We start from the raw sequence: 25603 nt of genomic DNA, 5'->3' as shown, positions 1-25603 counted from the left end.
ACAAAAAAATTCATATAAATGATAACACACTCAATGAGAAACTGACTGTTTCTTCCCTATGACTGAGAATAAAGACAGAATATCTATTCCTACCATTTTTATTTAAAAAAAAATGTGTTCAGCACATTTGACTGAGTGTTAAAGCCATAAAAATCCATAGATGGCTTACAAATTGAAAAGAAAGAAGTAAAATAATCTTCACTTATAAATACAATTGCTCATGCCCCTGCCCCTGCCTGCAGTAAGGACGCTTCACTAGTAGTGAAGTAGATCTGCAGGTGTCTATCTTTCTCTATCCCTCTCCATCTTCCTCTCCTCTCTCAATTTCTCTCTGTCCTATCAAATAAAATAGGAGAAAAAAAAAGGTAAAAATAATAACCACTAGGAGCAGTGGATTTGTAGTGATGGCACCGAGCTCCATTGATAAACCTGGTGGCAATTAAAAGAAAAAAAATTAGATTTCTTTTTAAATATTTTACTTATTTATTATTGGATAGAGACAGAGACATTGAGAGGGGAGGGAGAGATAGAGGACGACAGAGACACTTGCAGATCTGCTTCACCTCTCATGAAGCTTCCCCCCCTTTTAGGTGAGGACCAGGGGCTTGAACTTGGGTTTTGGCACACTGTAACGGGTGCAGTGTACAGTTAACCAAGTGCACCACTGCCTGGCCCCTGAAAACTTAAATTTCTTTAAACTAATAGTTCAGCAAATTTGCAAAACACATGGCTAACATACATAATTTAGAAAAATCAATTGGAAATTAAAATGACATTAATTGATTTTAAAAATCAATTGGAAATTAAAATGACAACTCTCTCATCTGCAACAGCTGGCACACACACACACACACACACACACACACACACACACGAGGTATAAATTAAACTACAAAATATAGAACATGTTCGCTGAAAATTAATAAAAACTGGATGATGAATGAAGTTAAAGACCTGAATAAATGGATAGACATGAATTCCTTCTAAGCCTAATAGCTTAATATATCAAAGATATAATTTTTTTCAAGTCAAATTGGAGAACTAATATAATTCTAGTCTGTACTAACATAATTCTAAGTCGCAAGAATTTTAGATATCTGTGAATAATCAGGTTGTGAAATTTTCCACAAAAACAAGTGAACTAGAACAGAATAGCCAAAATAAGTTTGTAAAGAAAGGTAAAGTTAGAAGAATTAAATTATCCGCTCTTAAAACCTATTTTAAAGCTATAGCAACCAAGATAATATGATGTTAGTAAAGATATCAAAATAAAAATAGGAACAAAAGGTCTCAAATTATACCTGTACAAAATTGTCCAGTGACTTTTTGATATTTTAAAAGGCAACTTGAAGGAGGAAAAAGGTCATCTTTTCAATAAAAAGTACTGGAAAAATTAAACATCCTTACATAAAAAAATATCAACCATGTAAACTTTATATGAAAAATAACTAGGGGAGTCGGGCTGTAGTGCCGCGGGTTAAGCGCAGGTGGCGCAAAGCACAAGGACCGGCATAAGGAACCCGGTTCGAACCCCGGCTCCCCACCTGCAGGGGAGTCGCTTCACAGGCGGTGAAGCAGGTCTGCAGGTGTCTGTCTTTCTCTCCTCCTCTCTGTCTTCCCCTCCTCTCTCCAGTTCTCTCTGTCCTATCCAACAACGACGACAACAACAATAATAACTACAACAATAAAACAAGGGCAACAAAAGGGAATAAATAAATAAAATAAAATATTAAAAAAAAAGAAAAAGAACTAAAAATTGGTAATAGATCTAAAAGTAAAATGTGAAACTATGCCACCTTTATAAGAAAACATAGGTGAAAACTAGATGAAAAAGGATTTCTTCTTTAGACATAACAGTAAGTACAAGAAAAATTTGATAAACTAATCTTAATCAAAATATTTTGCCCTGTAAAAGAAAATATTAATTCTGACCCGGGGCCCTCATCAGGGAGTCCTGGGATTCCCACACAGACATGATAGGTCTAGACCTCTAACATATCCCTCTCTCCACAGTCACTGATCATCTCCATCAGGAACAACATAATGGAGCACTTTGTGGGCCCCCACAGGACCTTGCCCTCAATGTGGATCAACAATGGTAGGGACAGCCCCATTCTCTGAAGGGAGGTTGGGCAACATGCTTTACCACTCTGAAATTAGTGCAGCTAGAATGCGAGCTCAGAACTACAGGTCTGCAGAGGTTACATAGGCACCTGTGCTGAATGTGGGCCCCAGATCAAATCAATGGGGTTTATAGTTAACAATATTTATATACTTTTCCCATATTTGGAAGCTACTCTCTTCTCTGATCCAACTTTCTAGTCCTATTCCCAATTCTGACACCATCTCCCCAGACAAAACCTTGGGTCCACCTTCATGTTAGCTGTCAGGCTCAGGTAAAAACTAATAAAGTCATGGGCCCCTTGGAATATACCTAAAATAGACCTACTAGCTTTTTCCAAAATGGGGTCCCCCAAATCTTTGTCTTCAATATTCTTGCCTTTAGGTTCATAATTAATCAATATTTTTTTCTGCTTTATATCTTAACTCTTTTTCAGCCACCAGTTGCCAGATGCTACTATCATGCTAATTTGACTTCCCTGGGCAGATGACCCCACCATTGTGTCCTGGTGCCCTGCCTGCCCAGAGTCCTGCCCCACTAGGGAAAGAGAGACAGGCTGGGAGTATGGATCGGCCTACCAATGCTCATGTTCAGCAGTGAAGCAATTACAGAAGCCAGACCTTCCATTTTCTGCACCCCATAATGATACTGGGTCCACACTCCCAGAGGGATAAAGAATAGGAAAGCTTTCAGGGTGGGGGGGGGGAATGGGATAAGGAGTTCTGGTAGTGGGTATTGTATGGAATTGCAACCCTCTTATCCTATGGTCTTGTCAATATTTCCACCTTATAAATAAATTTTAAAAAAGAAAATATTAATTCTGAGAAAAATAAGAGCTACCCATTGAGAAAAATCGCTTCAAATCATGTATCTGACAAAAGAAGGTATAAATTCTTGTACCCAGGAATTCGTAAAGGACTGTCAACAATCATCAGCAGGAATTCAAAGAACTCATTCTGAAAATAGGCAAAAATTGACTCAACACTAGATCAAAGAGGAAATAAATGTATGTGTCTAAGAAAGAACAATGCCTGCCTACACCAAAGATGTTCATGTCCTAAATTCTCAGAATTTATGAGTATGGGTTTGTATAATACTATATGTCACAAGGAAAGGGAAAATTGTGGCTGATTAAATTAACATTGCTAATTACATTAAAGTAATTTTTAAAATAAAGTGATCAATTTGAATTGTCTCAGTGGGTCAATGTAAGTGCAATTGGAAACTGCATATTGGAAGTCAGAGGCAAGGGGCTGAGGCTAGAGTTTTTAGCTAGATTTCAAGATGCTGGTTTTGAAGATGCCAAGGAACATAGTCTCTATAAGCTGGAATATCAAATTAAAAGAAAATAGTTTCTGTCATTTAGAACTTCTAGGAGGATCACAACCCTGGTAATACTTTGATTTTAGTCCAGCAAGACCTCTTTCAAACCTCTGGTCCTTCAAAAATATAAAATATAATATAAAATTGGTGCTGCCTTACATTACAAAATTTGTGATGGCTTGTTACTGCAACAACTGAAAACAAATACAATATGAAAAGTGGTTTAACATTATTAGCCTGAAGAAAAACAAAATCAAATGATGAACTCTGACTACACATCACTCAGAATGGTTAAAGTAAAATATACTGACAATATTAAGCAGTGGCTAGAACCTTTCATGTCATGACTGGTTGAAATGCAAAATAGTAAATCACACTGGAATATGATCTGTTTCTTAAGAGAGTAAACATACATCTACCACATCTACCATATAATCTAACCATTCTGTTCCCAGGACTTAAGCCAAAAAAAAAAAAAAAAAAAAAAAAAGAAAGAAAAGAAAAAAGACAAAACAAAGTATATTCTCACACAAAGACATATATACAACTTTATTTGCTCCTGAATAGAGACAACAGAAAATAGCCTAACAGTGGTTAAATGAACTGTAGTATACTCATATGGTAGAATCACTACTCAACAATACATGAGTGAATAAATAATTTTTGCTACTAGTGTATGCTGTAATATAAATGAACCTCAAAATAACTCTGTTAAATTCTAGAAGCTATATTGAAAAGAACACATACTGTATATTTCCATTTCCATAAAATTCTAGAAAATGTGATACAATTTATAGTGATAGAAGGAAAGTCAGAGTTGCCAGGGAACAGGGGGAAAAGGGAAAAGGAGGAAGGGATCATAAAGGGTGCAAGAAAAATTTGGGATGGTGGATATGTTTACATCTTGACCATGGTGATAGTTTCACAGGTATATGCACACGAAAAACTCTATTTGACCATACAGTTTATTGTACGTCATGTATACCTCAATCAAGGTAGCAAAACACTCCAGTATCAATGGATTTTTAAAAATATTCTGTTTATTTATTCATTTATTGGGTATAGACAGAGAGAAACAGAGTAGAGAGAAATAGGGAGTAAAGGGAGAGATAGAGTAGAGAGAAAGAAAGATACCTGCAGCACTGCTTCACTGATCATGAAGCTTCCCCCCTGCAGGTAGGGGCTGGGGGCTTAACCCTGGGTTTCTGTGTAGGGTAACAGGTATGCTCTAGTGAGAGGACCACTTCCCTGCTAGATTTAGTTTCTTTGATGATTTTTTTAAAATTCTATATCACAGGAATCCTGATGACATGTGTAAATAAACGGAGTCCAAACTTATTTAAAAGAAATTGAAGGGTGGAAGAAATTGAGGGGTGGGCAGTGATGTACCCGGTTAAGTGCACATAGTACTAAGCACAAGGATCCAGGTTTGAGAGCCTCTGCTTCCACCCTGCAGGGGGGAATACTTCACAAGTGGTGAAGCAGGTCTGCAGGTACTTCTCTCTCTCTCTCTCTCTCTCTATCTGTCTCTTTGTCTACCCCCCTTCCTTTCTCAATTTCTCTCTATCCTATCCAATAAAATAGAAAAACAAAGAAATTGAAATTTCAGAAAAGTTTTATATCAGAAATATTGATTTATTTCAGTTTCCATTTATTTTTTCATATTCATAGAGTCATACATAAAAAATATAAATCTAGAATAAAACTAAGAACTATGAAGCAAAACCCGTAGCTGATTAAGTGAAACTTTGTGAAAGTTGCTAAATAACACTAGAGGCATTATTTTCTTTCTTAGTGGTATATAAAGACCTGGAACATCTTTCAATCATGTCTTTGGTTCCAAGAAATACAGTGTGTCCAGAATTGAAATCACCTCACCCAGAACTGCCACGGCCCAAGTTTTCACCATTCACTGTCTCGTTCACTGTAATGCTGTTCTAACTGCTTATTTTACTTCCACAGTTAGACCTGCTGAAGTTCATTCTCACATAACCAAGAGATTGATTAGAATGTAAATCACATCATGTTGTCCCTCTTCTCCACAATTTCCAGTGACTTCATGTCTCACTCAAACTAAATTCCAGAGTCCTTACAACATTCTGTAATATTGTAGGATTGGTTATGCTACCTCACAATTCCTGCTTTCATCATTTTCTTTAGTCGTATTTGAATTTCCTTTGTTTCCTTTCAGTCACACAAGGTTTGCCATTTTTTCAAGAAAGATATCAATAATACAACTGCTTCAGAGCCTTTGCACTAGCTTTTCTCTCTTCAAAAATATTTATTTATTTATTCATTGCATAGAGACATACAGAAATTGAGAGGGAAGGGAACTGCAGCACTGCTTCACCACTCATGAAGCTTCCCTCTGCAGGTGGAGACTGGGGGCTTGAACCTGGGTCCTAGTGGATTATAACATGTGCGCTTTACCAGGTATGCCACCACCGAGCTCCATGTCCTGGCTTTTCTCTATGCTCCATATTATCTTCCCCTGACTTTTACAAAGACCCCTGTCAGCACCTTCCTGAGATCCTTGCTTATATAAAATCTTACCTGTGAGCCCTTACCACACTACTTGCAAACTCCCCTCCATCAATACTGGCTGCATCCACATCTTCTATTTGTCACTGCTTTATACTTTCCTATGACCCCTATCACCATAAAACCTGTATAGACTGCATTTGTTTTGTCTTTCCTTCACACCAGTGTGTAAACTCCATTAGATAAATGGTTTTGGGTTTGGGTGGTGGCCCGCCAGTTAAGCACACACATTACAGTGTGCAAGGACCTGGGTTCGAGCCCTCCTTTCCACCTGCAGAAGGAAAGCTTCCAGAATGGTGAAACAGTGTTGTGGGTCTCACCCTCTCCCTCTCCCTCGCCCTTTCCCTCTCCCTCCACCTCTCTCTCTCTCTCTCTCTCTCTCCCTTTCCCTCTAGATTTCTGTCTCTATTTAAAATAAGTATATTTTTGTCTATTTCCAGTACCTTCCTCACCCACCCCAGCACATAGCAGGTGTATGCTGTTGAAATATTTGCTTCTGAATGAGTAGAATTCTCCTGAATGAATGAATGAAAGAATGGGAGGTTTGGGAGTATAGTCTGAAGTCAGGTACAAGACGGTAATTTCTTTAAACTTTTCTGCTTTTCATTAAGAATTTAGTATGCCTATTTTACTTTAATAATATATTAAATGTATTTTATTATAGGCATATTTTACTCCAAAAATCTTTTAAGCAGAATGACAGTCCATGAATGTGTAAGCATAGCCATTGTAAATCAGCATAAACCATCTGAGCAGTGCAGCTAGGCAGTAGAAGTTTCATTTCAACTTGATATAGATGAGTTTATCTGGCCCTTGCCATTTAAGGGAGATGGGAGAGAATTCTACCATGGAAACTGACTTCAAAATACACAGGTGCCTATGAGAAGTTTCCAAGGATGGTGATAACAAAACAATAAAGTCAGCAAATAGGTTTGTCTAGTCCTATGTATATTCTGAGGATACATGGGGAATATATAACATGGAATAAGACTACAAAATTTACACCCCCCCCCCCAAAAAAAAAACTTAGGTTTGAAGGAAATAAATTCAAATTAGCCAATTTTGATTATAATTTTTTCTTGTTGTTGGGCTGATGAAGTGGTAAAAGAAGTGACTAGGAAAAAATAGAAAGATTGCATACTACCAAAGCTGAAGCTTTGACTTACGAAAGGAGCCAACACTCCCTTGATCTACCTCTGTTTCTGCAGTTTATATTTACATTAGACGATTATAATGTCTTTTAGTATAAAAAAATTCTTTCTTTTTTGCCAACGAATGGCAGCTTTTGATAAGTTTCTCCTAGTTCTCTTTTTCATTCTGGCATTTCCCCCATTGGTCTTTCTTCACTCTCTTGTTTTTCCTTTGTTCCCCTGAGGCTTGATAACAAGAGGAGAAAAAAAAAAACCAAAAATTGGATATAATTTCAGAAAGAAAATGAGTTCAATGTGGTGAATCTGACTGCTAGAAGTTCGAGAAGAGCATGTGGCTGGCTTATGGGGCCTTTTGGCAGAGTGCAGGGAGGCCTGGCAGGAATCCTTCAGGCCTTCATAGGTGGAGAGCTGCTCACCTAGCCAGTCCACAGGGCCCCACAAAACAGCCTAATCTCCTCTACCTGTGGGTCACCTCACAGTCTGTAAATATAGGGAAGAAGGTTCTTTGGGAGTAGAGAAAAGATAACTGAGGCAGTTTGCTCAGCATCTGCTACAGATTGTGGTAAGGTATATGCAAAGGCTGGGCTTCATTTCTATAAATCATTTTGCCATGAGGTATCATCAGCACTCAGGTAAATGAGTCAACTGCATTTTGTCATTATGGATAATCATCAAGCTGTGTTACTACAATTTACCTACTATCTGTCTTAAATCAAGCCCTTTTCATTGAGGTGTCTATTTGCAGAGCTGGAGATGACTTATGGTTCTCCATTATCTCCGTTTGTCTTTGTAGAGCTTCTCTGTCCCTGTTGCCATGATTCAGGCCCCAAAACTCACTGATGGCCCTCTAACAGAAGGATAAGAGGGAAATCTGTCTGAGCTGAGTGTTCAGGCTCCTCCATGGTAACAGGAAGTTGGGGGATCCTAAGAGAAAATAATGAAAGGATTCCCACCATGAGAAATATCCCCTCAGAATTTGCTATACAAAACTACTATTTCTTCACAAATGCATATCATCGCTTCCCATATCTAACAAAATCCCTAAATGCCTAGATAACGAGCACTGATTCAATTATTGCATCAAATACTTAGATTTCAACTTTTCTTGTATTTCCATTTTAAGGTTTCAAAAAAAATCTGTTTATATTTTAATTAATTTAATTAAACTTTTCTTCTTACATTTTTATATATTTCTATTAAAATACTCTCTGAATTGTGACTTTTTTTTCAAATATCCTGCTATGATTTCAAAGATTTGTAAGAGAATGCTGTCTCTACCCTTTCCTGGTTTTCATTTTCTAGTTTCTTATCTTACACAAGAAATTACCAACACATGATCAAATTAAAAAAAAAAAAACACCTGAATACACTATATCAATGTCTGATTTATCTCATCCTTCATTCTCTCAGGCAGTGTCTTTTTTTTTTCTCTCTTTCAAGAATCACTTTTTTTTTTTCTTGCAGGAATATTATATGTGGAGAGCTCTATAACCTGGCATCCTCGATGTTTTCTGTTGACCTCTCATAGAAAGCTAAGAAGAATATCTGTTTAAAAGTCCCCTTTCTTGGGTGGGAGTAGATAGCATAAAGGTTATGCAAAGTGACTCTCATGCCTGAGGCTCCAAAGATGCAAGTGCAATCTCCTGCACCACCATAAACCAGAGTTGAGCAGTGCTCTGGTTAAAAAAAAAAAAAAAAAGAAAAAATCCCCTTTCTTCCTGCCTCTTTTTATTCTCTAGAGCCTTGTCCTCTGGCAAGATGCCTTTTTCTGACTTTGAAATAGTTCTCCAGTGCACACTGCTTTTCTTGTTGACCTACAAGTCCATTTAAAGCCAGAACCCCCACTCCACCTGCCATTTGTCAATTGTTTTCCTGTGCCTTGTCAACAAGTAGAGAGAACAAAACCACATTCAGTAAAAATACTCATTTTCATTTCCCAAGGCAGGAAAGACATGTGGAAGGAGACAATCAAGGATCTATTGAAGAATTCTGGATAATGGCAAAATCTGGAGACAATATGGCAAGCAAGGTCAAATTATTTTTAAAATGTGTATCCTTGAGCTAAAGGGCTGTTTTATTTCTCTCTAAAGCTGTTCTTGCATTTAAAACAGTGGTTGTTACAGAGATCAGTATATTGAAAAATGTCCTGGATCTCTATGTCTCCCCATTTTGTGACCTGTGTATCAAGAGAATGGATATTATCTACCCTGACCAGACATCTGACAGACCTTGTCTTGATCTGTTTCACACATTCTACACCACAGAAAGCCAGTAAAGGTTGTGGAACAGTCCACAAGAATGAGTAAAAACTTAGGCTCTAGAATCAGGGCTCAGATCTTGGCTCTACTACTTCATAGTTGTTTGTCTCTGACAAAGTCACATAATCTGTCCAAGCTTCAGTTATCTTATTCCTAATCTAGGACTAAACATTACCTTGCTAAAAGGTTATTGTAAGGTTTGAATAGAAAGAACATACAAAGTTCTTAGCACATACCCGCATGTGGTAAGCAAATATTTATGGCACTGCTATAGTGAGAGATTAGGACATACGAGTCACCAAGTAGCTTTCCATAGTCAGTGGCCAATATTAATTTAGAAAGAATTTTGTGTGTTTGAGGCAATCTGTGATTAGTCTTGATCAAAGTCACTTTGTAAATTAAGACTACGAATTGAAAGGAGTTAATTTGTTCTAATCTCTCAACTTTCCCTGTTATATTTCACTAGGTACATCGGACAACATATCATGTAGTTGACGATGGGGTCTGTTCTTACATTGGGCAGCAAAGCTAATATTTACATAAAGTGTGTCATGATCAATGTCTAGTTCACTCCTAGAATGCCTCAAAAAGAAAGGCTTCCAAATCCTTGGAGTTGAAGTTGGCAACTTGCCATGCCCCATTTGCCCTAACCCAGAAAGAAGAAATGAGTATTTATCATAGTACTTGCAGATTCATCTTCATTTTAATGTGTTATATCTAACTGCTGAGGAGGAACCAGTACCATTCCAGGGAAGATAACAAGTTGACAAGCCCAAACATTGCCATCCCTGTAGTGTCTTACATTTGGTTGCGGAGAGCTGGGACTTATACTGCCCTCTGACCAGCCGGCAGGTGGACCCATCTCCGTTGCAGACTCCACAGTTATCTTCCTTGGCAGTGCTTCCCAGCTGGTGATCACAGCCAACAATCTAATAAGAAAAAGAGATGAGTAATTCATCTAGGCTTCTGTTGTTAAAATTCGGCGGGCTCTGGCTGGCCGGGCTACCTTCACGGCCGGGTAACAGAGACGCGGAGACAACGGCTGGGCAGGGAAGCTGTATTTCTTTATTCAGAAACAACGATTCATAAACTAAGACAAACTAATCACCAAACAGAACTCTGCTGTCTCTTTGCGGCGGCGCAAGCACTCTTTCTTTTACTCTCGAACTCAGGAACCCTCGAACTCTCTCACTCTAGAACTCTGGAACTCTCTTACTGCGGAACCCTCTGAAACTCTCGCACTCTCGAACTCAGGAACCCTCTCCCGGGGTCCCTTGGGGCGGGGCCAAGCAGGCCCGTGAAATTAACAGGACTGATGCAATTCTCTTGGCGGGGGAGAACTAGAACCCAATGTAAAGCATACAACAGGCTTCTATGGGTAGAGGTACCCATTATGAGGTCTGTCAGCACCAAATAACCCCCCTTTCTTTATTTTTGAGGTAGAAAACATGCTTCCCATGATGGAGACAGAACTCAATTGAATAAGAAACAAGATACAGAAGAAACACTATAGCCTGTGTAAATATATTTTTATAAAAGATTGATGCATTCGTTTACTCATGGAAGAGAAAGAGAGAGAATGAGAACCAGAGCACCATCACTCTGGCATATGTGATGGTAGTGACAGAAACCAGGGTCTCACACATACAATTTTGGTGCTCTACTTGTTATACAACTTCCTAGTCTATTAAAGTTTAGATATAAACTAATCTAGAAGTAGGAGAGAACAGAGAAGATGGGTGAAAGAGAGAAGAGGGGAGAAGAGGAGGGAGGGGTGAGAAGAAGAGAAAAGGGAGGAAAGGGGAAAAGAGACACAGAAAACAGAAAGAGCAGAGCAAAGAGAACCATGCAAAGGGAGAAAGAGGGGAGAGAAAAAGAAGACCAGTGTTGAAGGGGAAAGAAGGGAGAGATAGAAGAAGAAATAGGCAATGGAGCAGATGTGATATGAAACTCTGTTGGTGGGAATTTCATGGAAATGTACCCCTCTTATCCTACCACCTCGTCAATCATGATTAAATCATTAATTAAAAAAAGAAGAAATAGGAAATAAGGAGAAGAAAAAGATATTGAATCACTAATATTCTAGAATTCCCACTGTCAATAATTTTAATTCACCCAAATCAAACAAAAAAAAAAATGATGAGCTAACTCTAGTAGGAAAAAAAGATGAATAATTTCCAAATCTGATAGTGTCCTTACCAAGTAAGATGCACAGGGTAGGGGTTTTGCATCTTGGGTTCACTGATGTATTCTAATCAATGGGAACCATACTTGGCAAACTGCATGTCCTCAACAAATGCCTGCTGAATCATAAGGAAAACATTTTCTTCTGTAGCTAATACTTCAACTAAGAAAAGAGAAACAGAATCACAGAATAGCCTACAGAAACAAGGCTCGTATATATGTGTGGTGGGAAGGAAGGGTTGGTATGGATGACGGGAAATATAACTCTCACGTGATTTTGAGATTGGCCTGGTCCTGTCCTATGTCGGGCACAGTATAAATCTCATTACTTCTCAAAACAATCATGTGAGATCCCTTATTTTATAGTTAAGGGTATGACTCTTGCCAAGGCCAACTATCTAGCAAGCTGAGTTCTAAATGCATCAAGCAAAGCACTTGATTGCATTTCAAATTACATCTGACAAAAGAATAGTCCTTAATCAACTAAATGGGCACACAGTTCAAGTTCAAAAGCTTGTACTAGATTATACTAGTTCTAGTTAGATATGATACCTAAAGACCTATTTTACTCTCAGGCTATTTCAACTACTATCTGTGATAAATTATGAACTGCTATAACATCTGAAATTGTCTTCATGAAGTTCTCATAATTTATCCTTTCAAAAACATGGTAATTGGTATGAGCTTCCTTTAAAGTTTGGTTTCTCTTCTTGTACTTGTACTTTGATTAATAATTGTAAACATATGTTTAAGACAAAAGCTTGAAAAATAAAATTACTTAGTATCAGATCATCTCTGTGCTATATTTTAAAATATGGTGATTTTTTTTCCTACTAAAATTGATCAGGCACCTTTGAAGATAGATGACAAAGCAACAATTCCTTCAATAGTTGTATATTTTCTGAAGTGCAAAGATGTCAAGAAAAAAAATGTGTCCAGTTTGATTTTTTTCATCTTGGGGACTTTATCATCTTGTACCAGAGTTCATATTTTCAGATAAGACAGAGAGACAGAGGGAGAGATGAAAAGGTAACACAGCATGGAAGTTTCCACCACTGCAGTGGGGGTTGGGTTCAAACCTGAATGGTGTACATGACAGGGCAGGAAGTTTTTAGTTCAGTTTAGTTTAGTTTTTTTTTAGTTTAGTTTTTTTTTGAGACTCTGGGTTCGAGCCCCAGGCTCCCCACCTGCAGGGGTGACCCTTTACAAGTGGTGAAGCTTGTGTTTATCTTTCTCTCTCCCTCTTTTTCCCCATCTCCTCTCTCAATTTCTGTCAGTCTTATGAAATAAAATAGAAAAAATGGTCTCCAGGAGCAGTGGATTAGTGCCTGCATTGAACCCCAGCAATAGCCAGGAAGCAAAACAAACAACAGAAAAAACCAGAGAGACAGCAGAGAGAGACACCACAGAAAATTCTGGTAAGAACTTTCTCCTAGGTCATAGCACTTCTCATGTGGTGTCAGGGCTTGCCCCTGGGCCATGTGTATAACTAAGTATGTGTTCTACCCAGTGAGTTATCTTTTAATGCCTGTGCCTAGGGTGTTTGGGAAATATGGAGAGTTGGCTCCATTCCCAAGGATTCACTGTGGTCTAGCTATTAACTCCCCTCAACAACATTTAGAAGTTGGAGTCAGTCTCTACAGAATTCAACCAAACATCATCTGTGTAGAAGCAAACACATTTGTTTAAAAGTTGACGTCTTTGATGTGCCTCTATGATTATTTTTAACATGTTGACCTGCAGATGAATCCATATCTGCACTGAACAACGCTATGTGCATGTCTACATCCTGAACACAGTGTAAAATGGGGATGCAGAAATATATTATTTGAAAAAAAGCAAAATCATTTGGTTGTGCAATTGACAATGACTGAAGATCTGCAATGGAGTGGGTACTGTGCTAAATGCAAAAGCTAGAGGTGAATTTAAGCACACATGGGCCCAGCCTTCATGAGTCTAGTGATGTAGGTAGGCACTACTCAAATTATCAGATGCAATATATGTAAAATAGTAGTCATGTGTAAAATTATAAAACACAGACAAATGATATTGGGAAGGAGGAAGGGGGGGTAGGGGGAGGAAGAAAGAAGGAAAGACTGAGAGGGGAGAGAGAGAGAGAGAGAGAAAGAGAGAGAGAGAACTACTAGATGCTATGGCAGGGATCAAGCTGGGGCTTTATTGAGTACAGCATGCATTCCAGTGGTAATTTTATTTCTTAAAAGAAATTTCGGGAGTCATGTGGTAGCGCAGCAGGTTAAGTGCACGTGGCGTAAAGCTCAAGGACCTGGTGCAAAGGGCAAGGATGTGCGTAAAGATCCCAGTTCGAGCCCCCAGTTCCCCACCTGCAGGGGAGTCGATTCACAAGTGGTGAAACAGGTCTGCAGGTGTCTTTCTCTCCCCCTCTCTGTCTTCTCCTCCTCTCTCCATTTCTCTCTGTCCTATCCAACATTGAAGACAGACAACAATAATAACTACAACAATAAAACAACAAGGGCAACAAAAAGGGAATAAATAAATATTTAAAAAAAATAAACTCCAGGTTTTTTTTTTAATGATTTCAATTTCTCTGGAACATTTTTTTTTTTAAAGCCATCTGATGTCTCTAAAGGCGTCAAAGAGGAGGTACTAATAAAAGTCTCTTTAATCCTTAGGATTTCTTTATTGTTCTGAAGTCATCTTAAGAAAAGATCAACCCACCTTCTGAGATTCACACTAACAGCCATATTAGGAAGAACTAAACAGAAGGTGACATATTTAAGACTGTCTTGGCCAGACCACCATCTCAGCACTCTCACTGTAGGCTTTTGGATCTTAGGACATGAACTGATTCAATTTTAGCTGGGCTTTAACTTCAGAATCGAAGACAAACATCTCCCTGAAACACCTTTTCTTCCCTGCTCTCTATCAATTCCTCTTTAAGTTGCCAATATATTCTCACTCTGTTATTTCTTAAGTGTGGGAGATTTTTCACTTTTATTCGTAAAGTCATCACTGTTGATATCTCAATCTGCTAACCCTAAATATCAGATTAAATAAGATTAAACTATTACTTTAAGAACTACCATTACAAACAGGGAATAATTATATAGGAACAAAGAAATGGGTATAATTGGCAGGTATAATGTCAGACTCCTCTGTGCCTTTGTACGTACACATTATTTCTGCCTAGAGTACTCTTTCTTAGTTTTCTAATTCTTGAACTACTATTTGCTATACAAATGCCCAGATAAAGTGTCTCCTTGAATACAAAAAAGAAGCATGCAACTTTTCAACATTTCAGAGTTCACGCTTTTGTTGCTCTATGGTTCTGCCATCATAACTCTATATAGCTGAGATCACTGGTTTGCTACCCAATATCTAATTTCCTTACCTTTCTCAGCAACAGACTTTAGTATCATTTGGGGGAAGTGGGAGTGTTAGTTTGTCCAGTTTAAATAATACATTTCATCTTGACAGTGTGATTAAGTTGTTATTAACAAAATAAAAGTGGGAATTACTATATGCTATGGCAGGGAAAGAGACAGAAGATACCTGCAGCTCTGTTTTAACACTTCTGGAGCTTTCCCCTGCAGATGGGAACCATGGGTTTGAACCTGGGTTCTTGTGCAATATAATGTGTTGCGAGTACATCTTTTATGTGCTCAAGCCACTGTTGTTTGGAGGTTTCTTTCATATATACCTAATTCAAATAGTGTCATAGTTTTTATCTTTAAACGTATTTTATTTTTTTTTAATTTCCACAAGGGTTGCCATTGAACCTCAGTGCCTGCACAATGAATCTGATGCTCTTGGTGGATATATTTATTTTTTCCTTTTCTCTTTTTCCTTTCTTTTATTTGATAGGACAAACAGAAATTGAGAGGGAAGAGGAGGACAGAGAGGGAGAGAAAAAGAGAGCCTTGCAGCACTGCTTAATCATTCATGAAACTTCCGCCTGTAAGTGGGGGGCCTCAGACTAGAGCCCAGGTCCTTGTACATGGTAATATGTACCTCACCATCCAGCTCCTTATTTTTATCTGCTCTATGAACATATCTGTCTCTACACCAAATCCTGGGTGATTTGAGAGCCAGGTTTCATTAACGTTTGCTTTCATTAATCTTAGTAAACTTTCTGTTGTTTGACGTAGCGTTTGACAATGGAGAGATACATGAATATTAGTGAGCCAACAAAACACACACCACCAATGTAATGGTTGCTAATTCCAAGGTAAATTACAGATAGATAACATTATACAGCAGTCATAGATATCAAATGTGTACAAACACGTGCACATACATGTGCATGCATACTTATGTGTATCAGTTCCTGTTTGTAGTATATGCAGATGTGTCATAAATGACTACTTGAGGCTCAACCTAGCCCTGCACACTGATGCACAAACAAGAGTCACTGCCAAGTGTTAGTCTTTTATAAGAGACCATTTCCCAAGTGCACCTACATTATTATTACTGAAGTGAGATAGAAGGCAATGTTAAGGTCATTGAGTTCCCAGACCCACCCCATTCTGGACAAAACATTAAAATGAGATAATGACCACTCATAATTTTGGCCCAATATCATAGGATTTTTTTTTTAATAAAGGGCAGAAAACTATCTGAATATTTTGACCTAATACAACTTCACTTGTATGGTGCTTGTATCAGTTCAAGACAGTGGTCTGAAGTCTTTTCCAACCAAAATGACTGCACATTGATGCTTTCATTTTTTAAACAAAATCTGTTTCTCTGGTGCCATGGAAGAATGAGAAATTCTAATATGTTTTCATTTTTCATTTCAATGTTGTTCACTAGGAGGTCATCAAATTTCACTTTTCTATCCTGCATTCATACACACCTCTATGCTCACTGAATGCTGACTTTTTTTCTGAGCACAAAACAAACACATACACACACACACACACACACACACACACACACACACACACACACGTTTTAAAAAATACATATATTTATTTATTTAGTATTGGACAGAGACAGAGAGAAGTTGAGAGGGGAGAGGGAGACAGAGAGACAACTGCAGCCCTGCTCCATTACTTGTGAAGCTTCCTTCCCTGAAGGTGGGGACTAGGGGCTTGAACATGGGCCCTTGTATACTGTAATGTATGCACTTAACCAGGTGCACCATCACCTGCACCCCCCCACACACACAAACAGTGAACTGCTGACTTTTCTTCACTCTTCATCAGAATTTGCCAGATGAAGGGAGAAGCCCTCCCTAAACAAAAGCCTATGATAATATCATCCAATCTAAGTTGGTCCATAGAGTCTCAGTACATTGTCAGATAGGAGTTAGGCCTTCAAGTATGTGCTGATACAGGTTTCTTCTTTCACTGGAAAGAACTGACAGCAAGTGAAGGGGCAGAACACAAGATTGAAATTCTTTAGACAATAAAATATGTATAATAAAATGTCTTCACCAAGAGCCATTAGAGAAGGAAAGACCACTGTGTGAATAATTTGAAAAATGTAAATAAACACAATTCATAAGCAGATCATATTTCCCAGACTGACATGCCTATATGGGTTCACACTGGCCACACTTCAAATGGCTTCCCAGAAGGACCTCAACTTCTAGTATCAAATACTAAGCCAGTGATGTCAAGTGTTTCCTGATCCAACACCATGAGGTAAGAAAGTTTTAAATGGCTTTATTTTCAGCACTAGGAAAGACAAATATGGAAAAACTAAACTCTGCAAGCCTGGTCACAGCTGTTCTTATTTATAATTATTTAATTCAGATAGAACTTTATGGGGAAGAGATACGTTACAACTCATTTGCTGTTTTTATTAATGGGGGGGGGGGAGTGCATTTCCACTGCCATCCTCAAAAGGTTCAGACATTTATTAGTTGGTTTACACTTTTTTTTTAAAAAAAAATGATTTATGGCATTCTGTACAAATGATATAACACAATAAAATAGAAAAAAAATAAGTGAGAGAGTGGGGCAAAGAGAATACTATGGTTCAAAATTTGACTTAAAATTAAAAAATGAGTTAAATACAGAATAAATATTGTGAAGTGCTAAACATTAGCTAACCTGATGTCACACAATTGAATCTGAGCTTTTTAGATATGAGGAAATATGAGCAGTTACAATGGTGAGAGAACCTACCAGATCTTTTGAAAATGTGGAGGGTAGTGTGCTGTTTGTAGTAGACAAAATAAATATTTATATGAGTGGATGATTAAACTGGCTCAAAAGAAACATCATTATAGCCTGGGAGGTGACAGAGTAAATAAAGCACTGGGCCCTCAAGCATGAGGTCCCAATTTCTCTCACTGGCATTGCATATTCCAAAATGGGTCTCTAGTTTCCTTGCTCTCTCTCTCTCTCTCTCTCTCAGAAACATAACTACTCAAAATTAAAAAGTGAGTTAAATACACAGAATAAATATTGTGAAGTCCTAAACATTAGCTAACTAGATACCACATAATTGAATCTGAGTTTTTTTAATATGAGGAGAATATGAGCAGTTACAATGGTAAGAGAATCTACCAGATTTTTTTTTGAAAATGTGGAGGGTAGTGTGCTGTTTATAGTAGACAAAATAAATATTTTATGAAAATCCTAAATATTTATCTGCCATGAGTTTTCTGAAAGACAATACAAGAATGTGCCAGTAACATATGAGCATGTAAATAGAAGAAATTTCGATGAAGAGATTTTTCAATAACCTTTAATGAACCTTGGTGATCAAGGAACATATGGCATCAACAAATTATGAAAAATTAAAGCAATTCATTCAGGTATAGAACACTGTGATGGTTCAATTTAACCTAAGTATAGACTTTATAGTACTTTGAACTGGGGGCTCAGGCAGAAGTTGGAAAACTGAACTGCTGTGGAGAGATATGTGTAGCTAACTTTCCTGCGAGGGCCCATGGTACACAATTCAAATCAATGGTAGGACTCTTTGCCATTGAGATGTCCCCAATCCTCTGACAAGATCTCTAGAAGTCAAATCTGATAAACTGTGGTTGTCATCTGAGGAGATTAAACCAGTTTACCATTCTAGAGCTAGAGAAATAAATCGACTGCATACCTTTTAAACAAGTCTCCACAAATATTTCTCTTAAGGCTAAAATTCCCTTGAGACTTGAATGATTCAAATACAGATTACTACAATGAGGTTCACAGAAGATATATTACCTCCCCAAGGTCACATAAGTAGTAATTAAAAAAAAGAAATCAATTTGGAAGTCTTGATTATAGTCACAGTAGAATATCTATAAGTCATCAAGAGTCACATCATACAATATTTATCATGGTGATGATGAAAGAAGATGACAAAGTTAAATATCCTTATCAAGTTCAGTGCCACAACAGCACTCAAATTTTATATCTGACTTGAAAACACATATATGAAAGAAATGGGAAGGTACAACTTCCCATCTACCTGTGCTCTATACTGCCTTGCCTTCCTGTTTATGTTTACACACACTCTCTCTCACTCTCTCTCCATCTATATCTATATCTATATATCTATATCTCTATATCTATATCTATATCTATCTATATCTATTTCTTGCATCGCTCATGGTATGCTATACATGACCCAATTTCCTCATTTACATATTTTCAACTACAATCTCCAATATATTCACAAAGGTGCCAATACTAGTTTATGAACTATGTTCAGTATTTTCAAAAGTCAGATGGTGATATGCTTACATACATTAAAAATACATAAGGTCACTAAAGCATTAACCACTTCATTATACAAATAAGCTGAGTTCTGATTCTTATTGCATTTATTTTCAAATTGTATTCAAGTCTGTAAGTCATAAAATGGGAAACAATTTATTACTCAATATATATAGTATTTTGAGTAGACGGAAATTTCCAAATCACAGGACCCATAGGAAAAGAAAATAATAAAGGACCCTTTTTTGATGAAAAGTTAGGAACTGTTGGTATAGCCTTTTGCTTGTTGTTCCAGTACTCTTGGGAGGAGCAACACATGAATTTGTTGATTATACTTAAATTAAACCAAATCAAGTCAATATAAGGCTTCATGCAAGTTGTTATGGTGCTGTGGGGAATACTCATAAGTAGTGGGCATGGTCCCAAAAGAGAGTGAATGAATTTAATCAGATCATTTTCTAAAAGCAAGTGAGAACAGAAAGGGATATTGATCACTAAGACGATGAAGGTCACAATGGTATGGAGGAAAAAGAAGAGAAAGTCACTTAGAGGAAGAAAAGAGAAGCACTTCTTGCCAAAAACTTGCCAATATTTTGATACAATATGTTTTCTCACATTAAGTTTTAGAAATTGATTTATAATTGACATATGGCACTGTATTAGTTTCAGATGCACATAATAATACTTGATACTTGTATGTATTTCAAAAAGGTTGCCACAATAGATCCTGTCAACATTACTTAATTCTTACAATATTCCTAAAAATGAGCTAGAATTATGTCTATTTGTTTTCAAAAATAAAACTGAGACTTGCCCCAATCACATTACTAGGAACTGGTGTTACCAGAGCTGCAATACTGGTAGAGTGATTGGCTATTCTTGTAAAGTACTGTGATTCTTTGGGGCATAAGAAAGCATGTAAAGAGACATGAAGGAGGATAAACATACTTCTACTAGCCACATTTTGTTGCCAACAGCAGCTCTGGTCTAAATCTCTAAACATGAAGATTTGAATGCCACTGCATTCAGTAGCTTTTAAAGTAAATCTTCAGTGGACGGAGCAGGATTTCTTTCTTTTCTGAGGGAGCAATTGTAGAGATAAAACAAATAATAGTTTCTTTTGTTCAATAGCATATACACAAGCCACAGGTTACTAGGCTATTTAATAGAGATTGTAGCTCTCCTATGTCCTAAGAAAACATACAGGGTAGGGGTGGGGGGAAGGAGGGGACAGGTGGTGGTACACCTGGTTAAGCGCACACATTACAATGCACAAGGACCCAGTTTCTAGCCCCTGGTCCCACCTGCAGGAGGAAAGCTTTACAAGTGGTGAAGCAGAGCTTCAGGTGTCTCTCTTTCTCTCTCTCTCTCTTTCCTTTCCATCTCAATTTCTGTCTATCTCTATCTAATATATAAATAAATATAATAAAAATGTTTTTAAAAAAGAAAAACTGTATGAGGGGGAAACCCAAAATAAATGAAAACATTGAAACTTCCTTTCTACTAGGTGGAACTTCTCCAAAGGGATCTTCATACATGACATTACATCTTCTGATATTTGCTAATCAACAACTCAGTTTTCTCATAGATTCATAAAAGTGGGCATGAGTGTGGGAAATGGGCCCACTCTGGGTAGTTCAGGCCATTGTTTCTATGAGAGTCTGAGCAGGTCAACCCCAAGTTTTCCCCCTTCCTGGGTAGAGACAATGGCAAGTCCCTCCTGACCTCATGAACTAATGATGAATGACTTCCCTGGACAGGGCAACCTTTCTGTACATGCCACTTTGTCCCCTTAAAACAAAGGCCATGAATTACTGTGTATTGTGTATGGCTGACTTGTAACCCAATGCAAATATCTTGATTCTACTCAATTGCTCCCTTCTCCCCTGCCCTGAAGTGCCTGTAATTTACCCTCGGAGAAAATTGTGTTGTGAGCTCATGACCAAGCCTTGTACGGTAACTTTCCAATTGTGATCAGATGCTTTATAGGTCAAGATGTGACTATGCATTGTGTTTGGGTTAATGATTACCTCAACCTTCTCTCTGGACTATGGGTATATCTGTTTACTTTTATCCCCCAATAAATGAGTTGACTCCCTGAGGCTTCTCCCGGAGCTGGATTAAGTCTGGCATGGCTTCTTCCTCTCCACACACTATACCCTCATCATGCAGAGCCACCCTAGATCTCCCAGGGTGCCTCTTCACCCACTGCCACCAGTGGCCAGGGAGGTGGGGGAACTGGGGCGACCCGCACATGAAAAGTCTTTATGAAGGCCTCTATCATCTGACTTACTTCTGTGACCTCTTCTCTTTCTTATTTGCCTTTTGCTTCTTGAAAACACCTAAACCAGGGGTTGGGTGGTAGCACACATGGCATGAAGCACAAGGACCGGCAAAAGGACCCGGGTTTGAGCCCCTGGTTCTCCACCTGCGGGGGGGGGGGGGCACTTCACAGGCGGTGAAGCAGGTCTGCAGGTATCTGTCTTTCTCTCCCTCTCTCTGTCTCCCCATCTCTCTCAATTTCTCTCTGTCCTATCCAATAACAACAACAGCAATGACAACAACAATAATAGTGACAACAATAAGGGTAACAAGGGTAACGAAATGGGAAAAATGGTCTCTAGGAGCAGTGGATTCCGAGTTCAGGCATCAAGCCCCAGCAATAACTCTGGTGGCAAAAAACAAAACAAAACAAAAAACACAAACACCTAAATCTTCCTTAGTTTAGGATAATACAGGTTGTTAACTATGACTAGAACATTCTTCCTGATACACTTCTATAGAAGTTTTCTGGTCATCTTTATGTTTATACTGGAAACCTTAACTTTCTTAATAATGTCTAATTAGACCAGAACATTTTTTGTGGGGTGGGGGGAGGAGGGCTGCTGGGGCCACATGCATAAGATTCCATTGAGCCAGGCCACTTCTTATTTACATAAAGAGATGGAGAGAGCAACAAGAAGATATACCACAACACTGGAACTTCCTCTGTTGCCTTAGCATCTCTCGTGTGGTATCAAGATTTGAAACTGGGTCTAATACATGGCAGTGCAGGCACCCTGTCTAGTCAATGGTCTTTCTGGCCCTTGATCAGACTATTTAAAACCAAATTCTTCTCCATAATCAACTTCTCTTGCTTGCAATAATTTTTCTTTCTTTCTTTTTTTTATTCTGTGGCATTTATTTTAGAATACAATATAGTTTACTTATTGAGTTTGTTGTTTCTAGTCCATCAGCTACTAGAGCATAACATCATAAAGTAAAAAAAAAAAAAGTCTAAAAACAGAACATGCAAATAATAAAAATTTGTCAAATAAACTAATTCATTATAGCCAAAGCTAGCTGGGATAGGGATATATCAATGTTATAGCATCAAAGAATTTTCTTCCTTGTTCCAACCTAGAACATAACAACATCTATCATTTAAACCGTCACTCATTCAAAAATAAATGAAGAAGAAAAACAAACACGAACTCTCTTTCAAAAAGTCAAAGGACTGGATGGCCGCATCGTTTATTAGCACTGTAACCTGAGAGTTTAATTTCCACTTGTCACTTTGCCTGCTACGTCTCTGAACCTTCATTCACTACACCAGAATTGCCTTGGGATATAAATGCTTATTGTTTCCTAGTGAGTCTCCCTCTGACCTCCTTCTACTAGGTGCAGTGCTGGGCTTCACATCAGCACTAGGCCTGAAGACTTGCGCTCTCTGCATATCTCCTGGGCATATTTGACTCTAGGCTAATCTAAAAGGACATTAGCTTGAACTGAAGTCCAAGTCCACTGGCTTAATTCTTCTCATTACTTGGTTTGAGCTGGCCACCAGGCTGAAGCAGAACCATAGTCCTTTACCTCCAACCTACCTGTCCCCACCCCCATCAAATGACTAGCAGGAACTTCAACTTCAGTTATTCAAATCTAAAAGCCATTGGATTTACATGAAAGAGATTTGGTCATGTGCTCTTTTGTTTTTTAAATGGTCCTATTTTTAGTCTCTTTATTGCCTGAAATAGTTTCCTTACTAGATAGCCAACCTTGCAGTCCTAGAGACACCTGGACCATCTGTATTGGTTCTGTGGTCCTTTCCTCTCTCTCTCTCTCTTTTTAAAATTTTTATTTATAAAAAGGAAACAGTGACAAAAACCATAGGATAGGAGGGGTACAACTCCACACAATTCCCACCACCAGAACTCCATATCCCATTCCCTCCCCTGATAGCTTTCATATTCTTTATCCCTGCTTCTATTCACTTTATAATAAAAAAGAGAAAAGGTAGAAGTCAGCCCTTCCACCTCTTCTCTCTCTCTCTCTTTTTTTTTATTATAAAGTGAATAGAAGCAAGGAAAGATGTCAATGTCAAGGGTCTGAAGTAGTCAAAGAAAGTAGTGAATTAATAGATTGCATACAATTTTACTTTTTCTAAACTACTTTTGTTGACATCCAAAATTGAATCCACCTGATGGAGAGATAAACACCCTGAGAAGGAAAAACAGAATGGTAAGGCTTCTTTATTACACATGAAAGTTCTCAGTCATTTCCAGCCTGATTAATTTTGTTTCTTTCTTATTTATTTCAGTCTGGACCAAATTCCTGTATAAATTTATTGCTAAGAGCATCTGGAATTTTGCATACTGCTTTTAGTTAAATTTGTTTGCCCTGTAGTTTTCTTCAGGAATCCTAAGCATTAGCCTAGGATAGTCATTTGTGCACACAGACACTAGAATCCATTCTAAGCACATGGTCAAGGGACTTTAACAGGCTGTCTTCTCCCTCCTCTGTTTCCATAATTAGGGTGTCTGGAGAATGTGAAACAAAATTATACAAAGGCTTGACCTCTGGCCTTGCTTCTGTCTCTCAGACTGTGAAGGGCCCAAGAGGGAAAGTGTTGAATTTGGCCTTGCTTCACATGGCATTAACTGTAATTCTTTGTGAATTGTGGTGACATCATGGTATACTTTGACATCATTACTCAGACTCTTCTGCTACTAGGCATAAAGCGGATACTTTTTGTGCAAATACAAGAGTTCTTTGTTGAGAAGGAAGGACAACAGCTGTCTTCTTCCTTGGGTACAAATGCATACCTGACTGGAATGGATCTTTCAGTAAGCTATCACAAAGTAGCCATTCTGTGGTAATGATTAAAACTTCATCACACACAAAGTTCTGGAAACTTTGTGAAAACTTACATTGAAAGAGTTCAAAATTCCAGATATGGGCAACAACCAAGTAAAAGTCTACATACTCTAAAGCTCTCACTTACATGTCTGAATAAGTGATCCAAAAATCATACTCCAAAAGGCTTCTGTGTGCTAAGTGTGTGTGTGTGTGTGTGTGTGTGTATGTGTGTGTCCACCTACAGGCAAAAAACAAGGAAAACATGGAGGGGATGTAGCAATCTCCCCTACCTGCTTTTTTCTCATTATTATTGTTCATATTTTTCAGATCCTCACATAAAAAAGAGCAGTACTGGCCCTTGGTTTTCAAGTCCCTTTCTATTCCTCTAAACAGAGCATTTTACTTAATTTGAAGCTTAATAGGATGCTGTTATTAGTATTTTGCCTCAAATTTTTTCAAAGATGTATATGTATATATACTCTTTTCTTGGGTTCTTTACTGCTATTTGTCTCACAGAAAAGCCTGAAATAATAAATCAAAATAAAATTTCTGCAAAAATATTATCTGGAAAATACACTCAAACTTGCCTAAATATGTCACATACTCACAGTATGACATGTGGTTCTATCATGATAGAATAACCTGATCAACTATATGTCTCATAAGGTTATGGCATGATGTCTTATATAAAACCCTTTCTGCATGGGGGTGGCAGTATAATGGTGGGGAGAAGGGCTTGCATGTACAAAAGCCAGAGTTCACTCACAGATAAGCATATGCTACAGCAACATTCTGATTCTCATTCTTTAATAAATAAAATTTCAAAAGTTAATTTAAAAATCCTAGCACAAACAAAAAGCGATTTTTAACAGTTCTAGCACATAACAATTCTAACTGTATATCCTGGACTTTAGAGAAAATTCTATTTTCAAATATTCTGTCTTATAGCCCCCTAAGTATAAGACTGTATTTGCTGATTGCTGTGGGAGAATACACAGCCATAGTACAAGTAGGGTGTACTTACTCAGTATTTGTGTGGAAATGTGTCTGAAGCTGTTAAAAATGACTCAGTGGTCTGAATACCTACAGACTTGTTTCACAATTCTAGGCAAACCATCAGATTTTTGAAAGTTCAGATACATTTCAATTCCTCTGAATTTAAGAATAGCAAATATAAAGAGTACAACTTCAAACATGTAGAAGTGAATTCTTGTTTAAAAGACTGAACAGATAAAGCTTTACTGGATAATTTTTTTGAAAACT

General features: G+C 37.8%; 1 protein-coding gene across 4 annotated transcripts in view; it reads right to left on the bottom strand.

Annotated features, from left to right (window-relative positions):
• ADAMTSL1 (ADAMTS like 1) overlaps positions 1 to 25603 on the bottom strand; it is a 1221418-nt gene that overhangs the window by 326550 nt on the left and 869265 nt on the right. For all 4 annotated transcript variants that reach the window (XM_060199610.1, XM_060199611.1, XM_007535759.3 and 1 more), the window contains one exon: positions 10198 to 10324. In XM_060199610.1, the coding sequence (XP_060055593.1) occupies positions 10198 to 10324 (127 nt within the window). The remainder of the gene's footprint in view (positions 1 to 10197; positions 10325 to 25603) is intronic.

The sequence above is a fragment of the Erinaceus europaeus genome, chromosome 10, assembly GCF_950295315.1.
Source record: "Erinaceus europaeus chromosome 10, mEriEur2.1, whole genome shotgun sequence".
Taxonomy (NCBI): Eukaryota; Metazoa; Chordata; class Mammalia; order Eulipotyphla; family Erinaceidae; genus Erinaceus; species Erinaceus europaeus.
The sequence above is the reverse complement of the archived record's forward strand: the minus strand, read 5'-3'. Positions and strand labels throughout refer to the sequence as shown.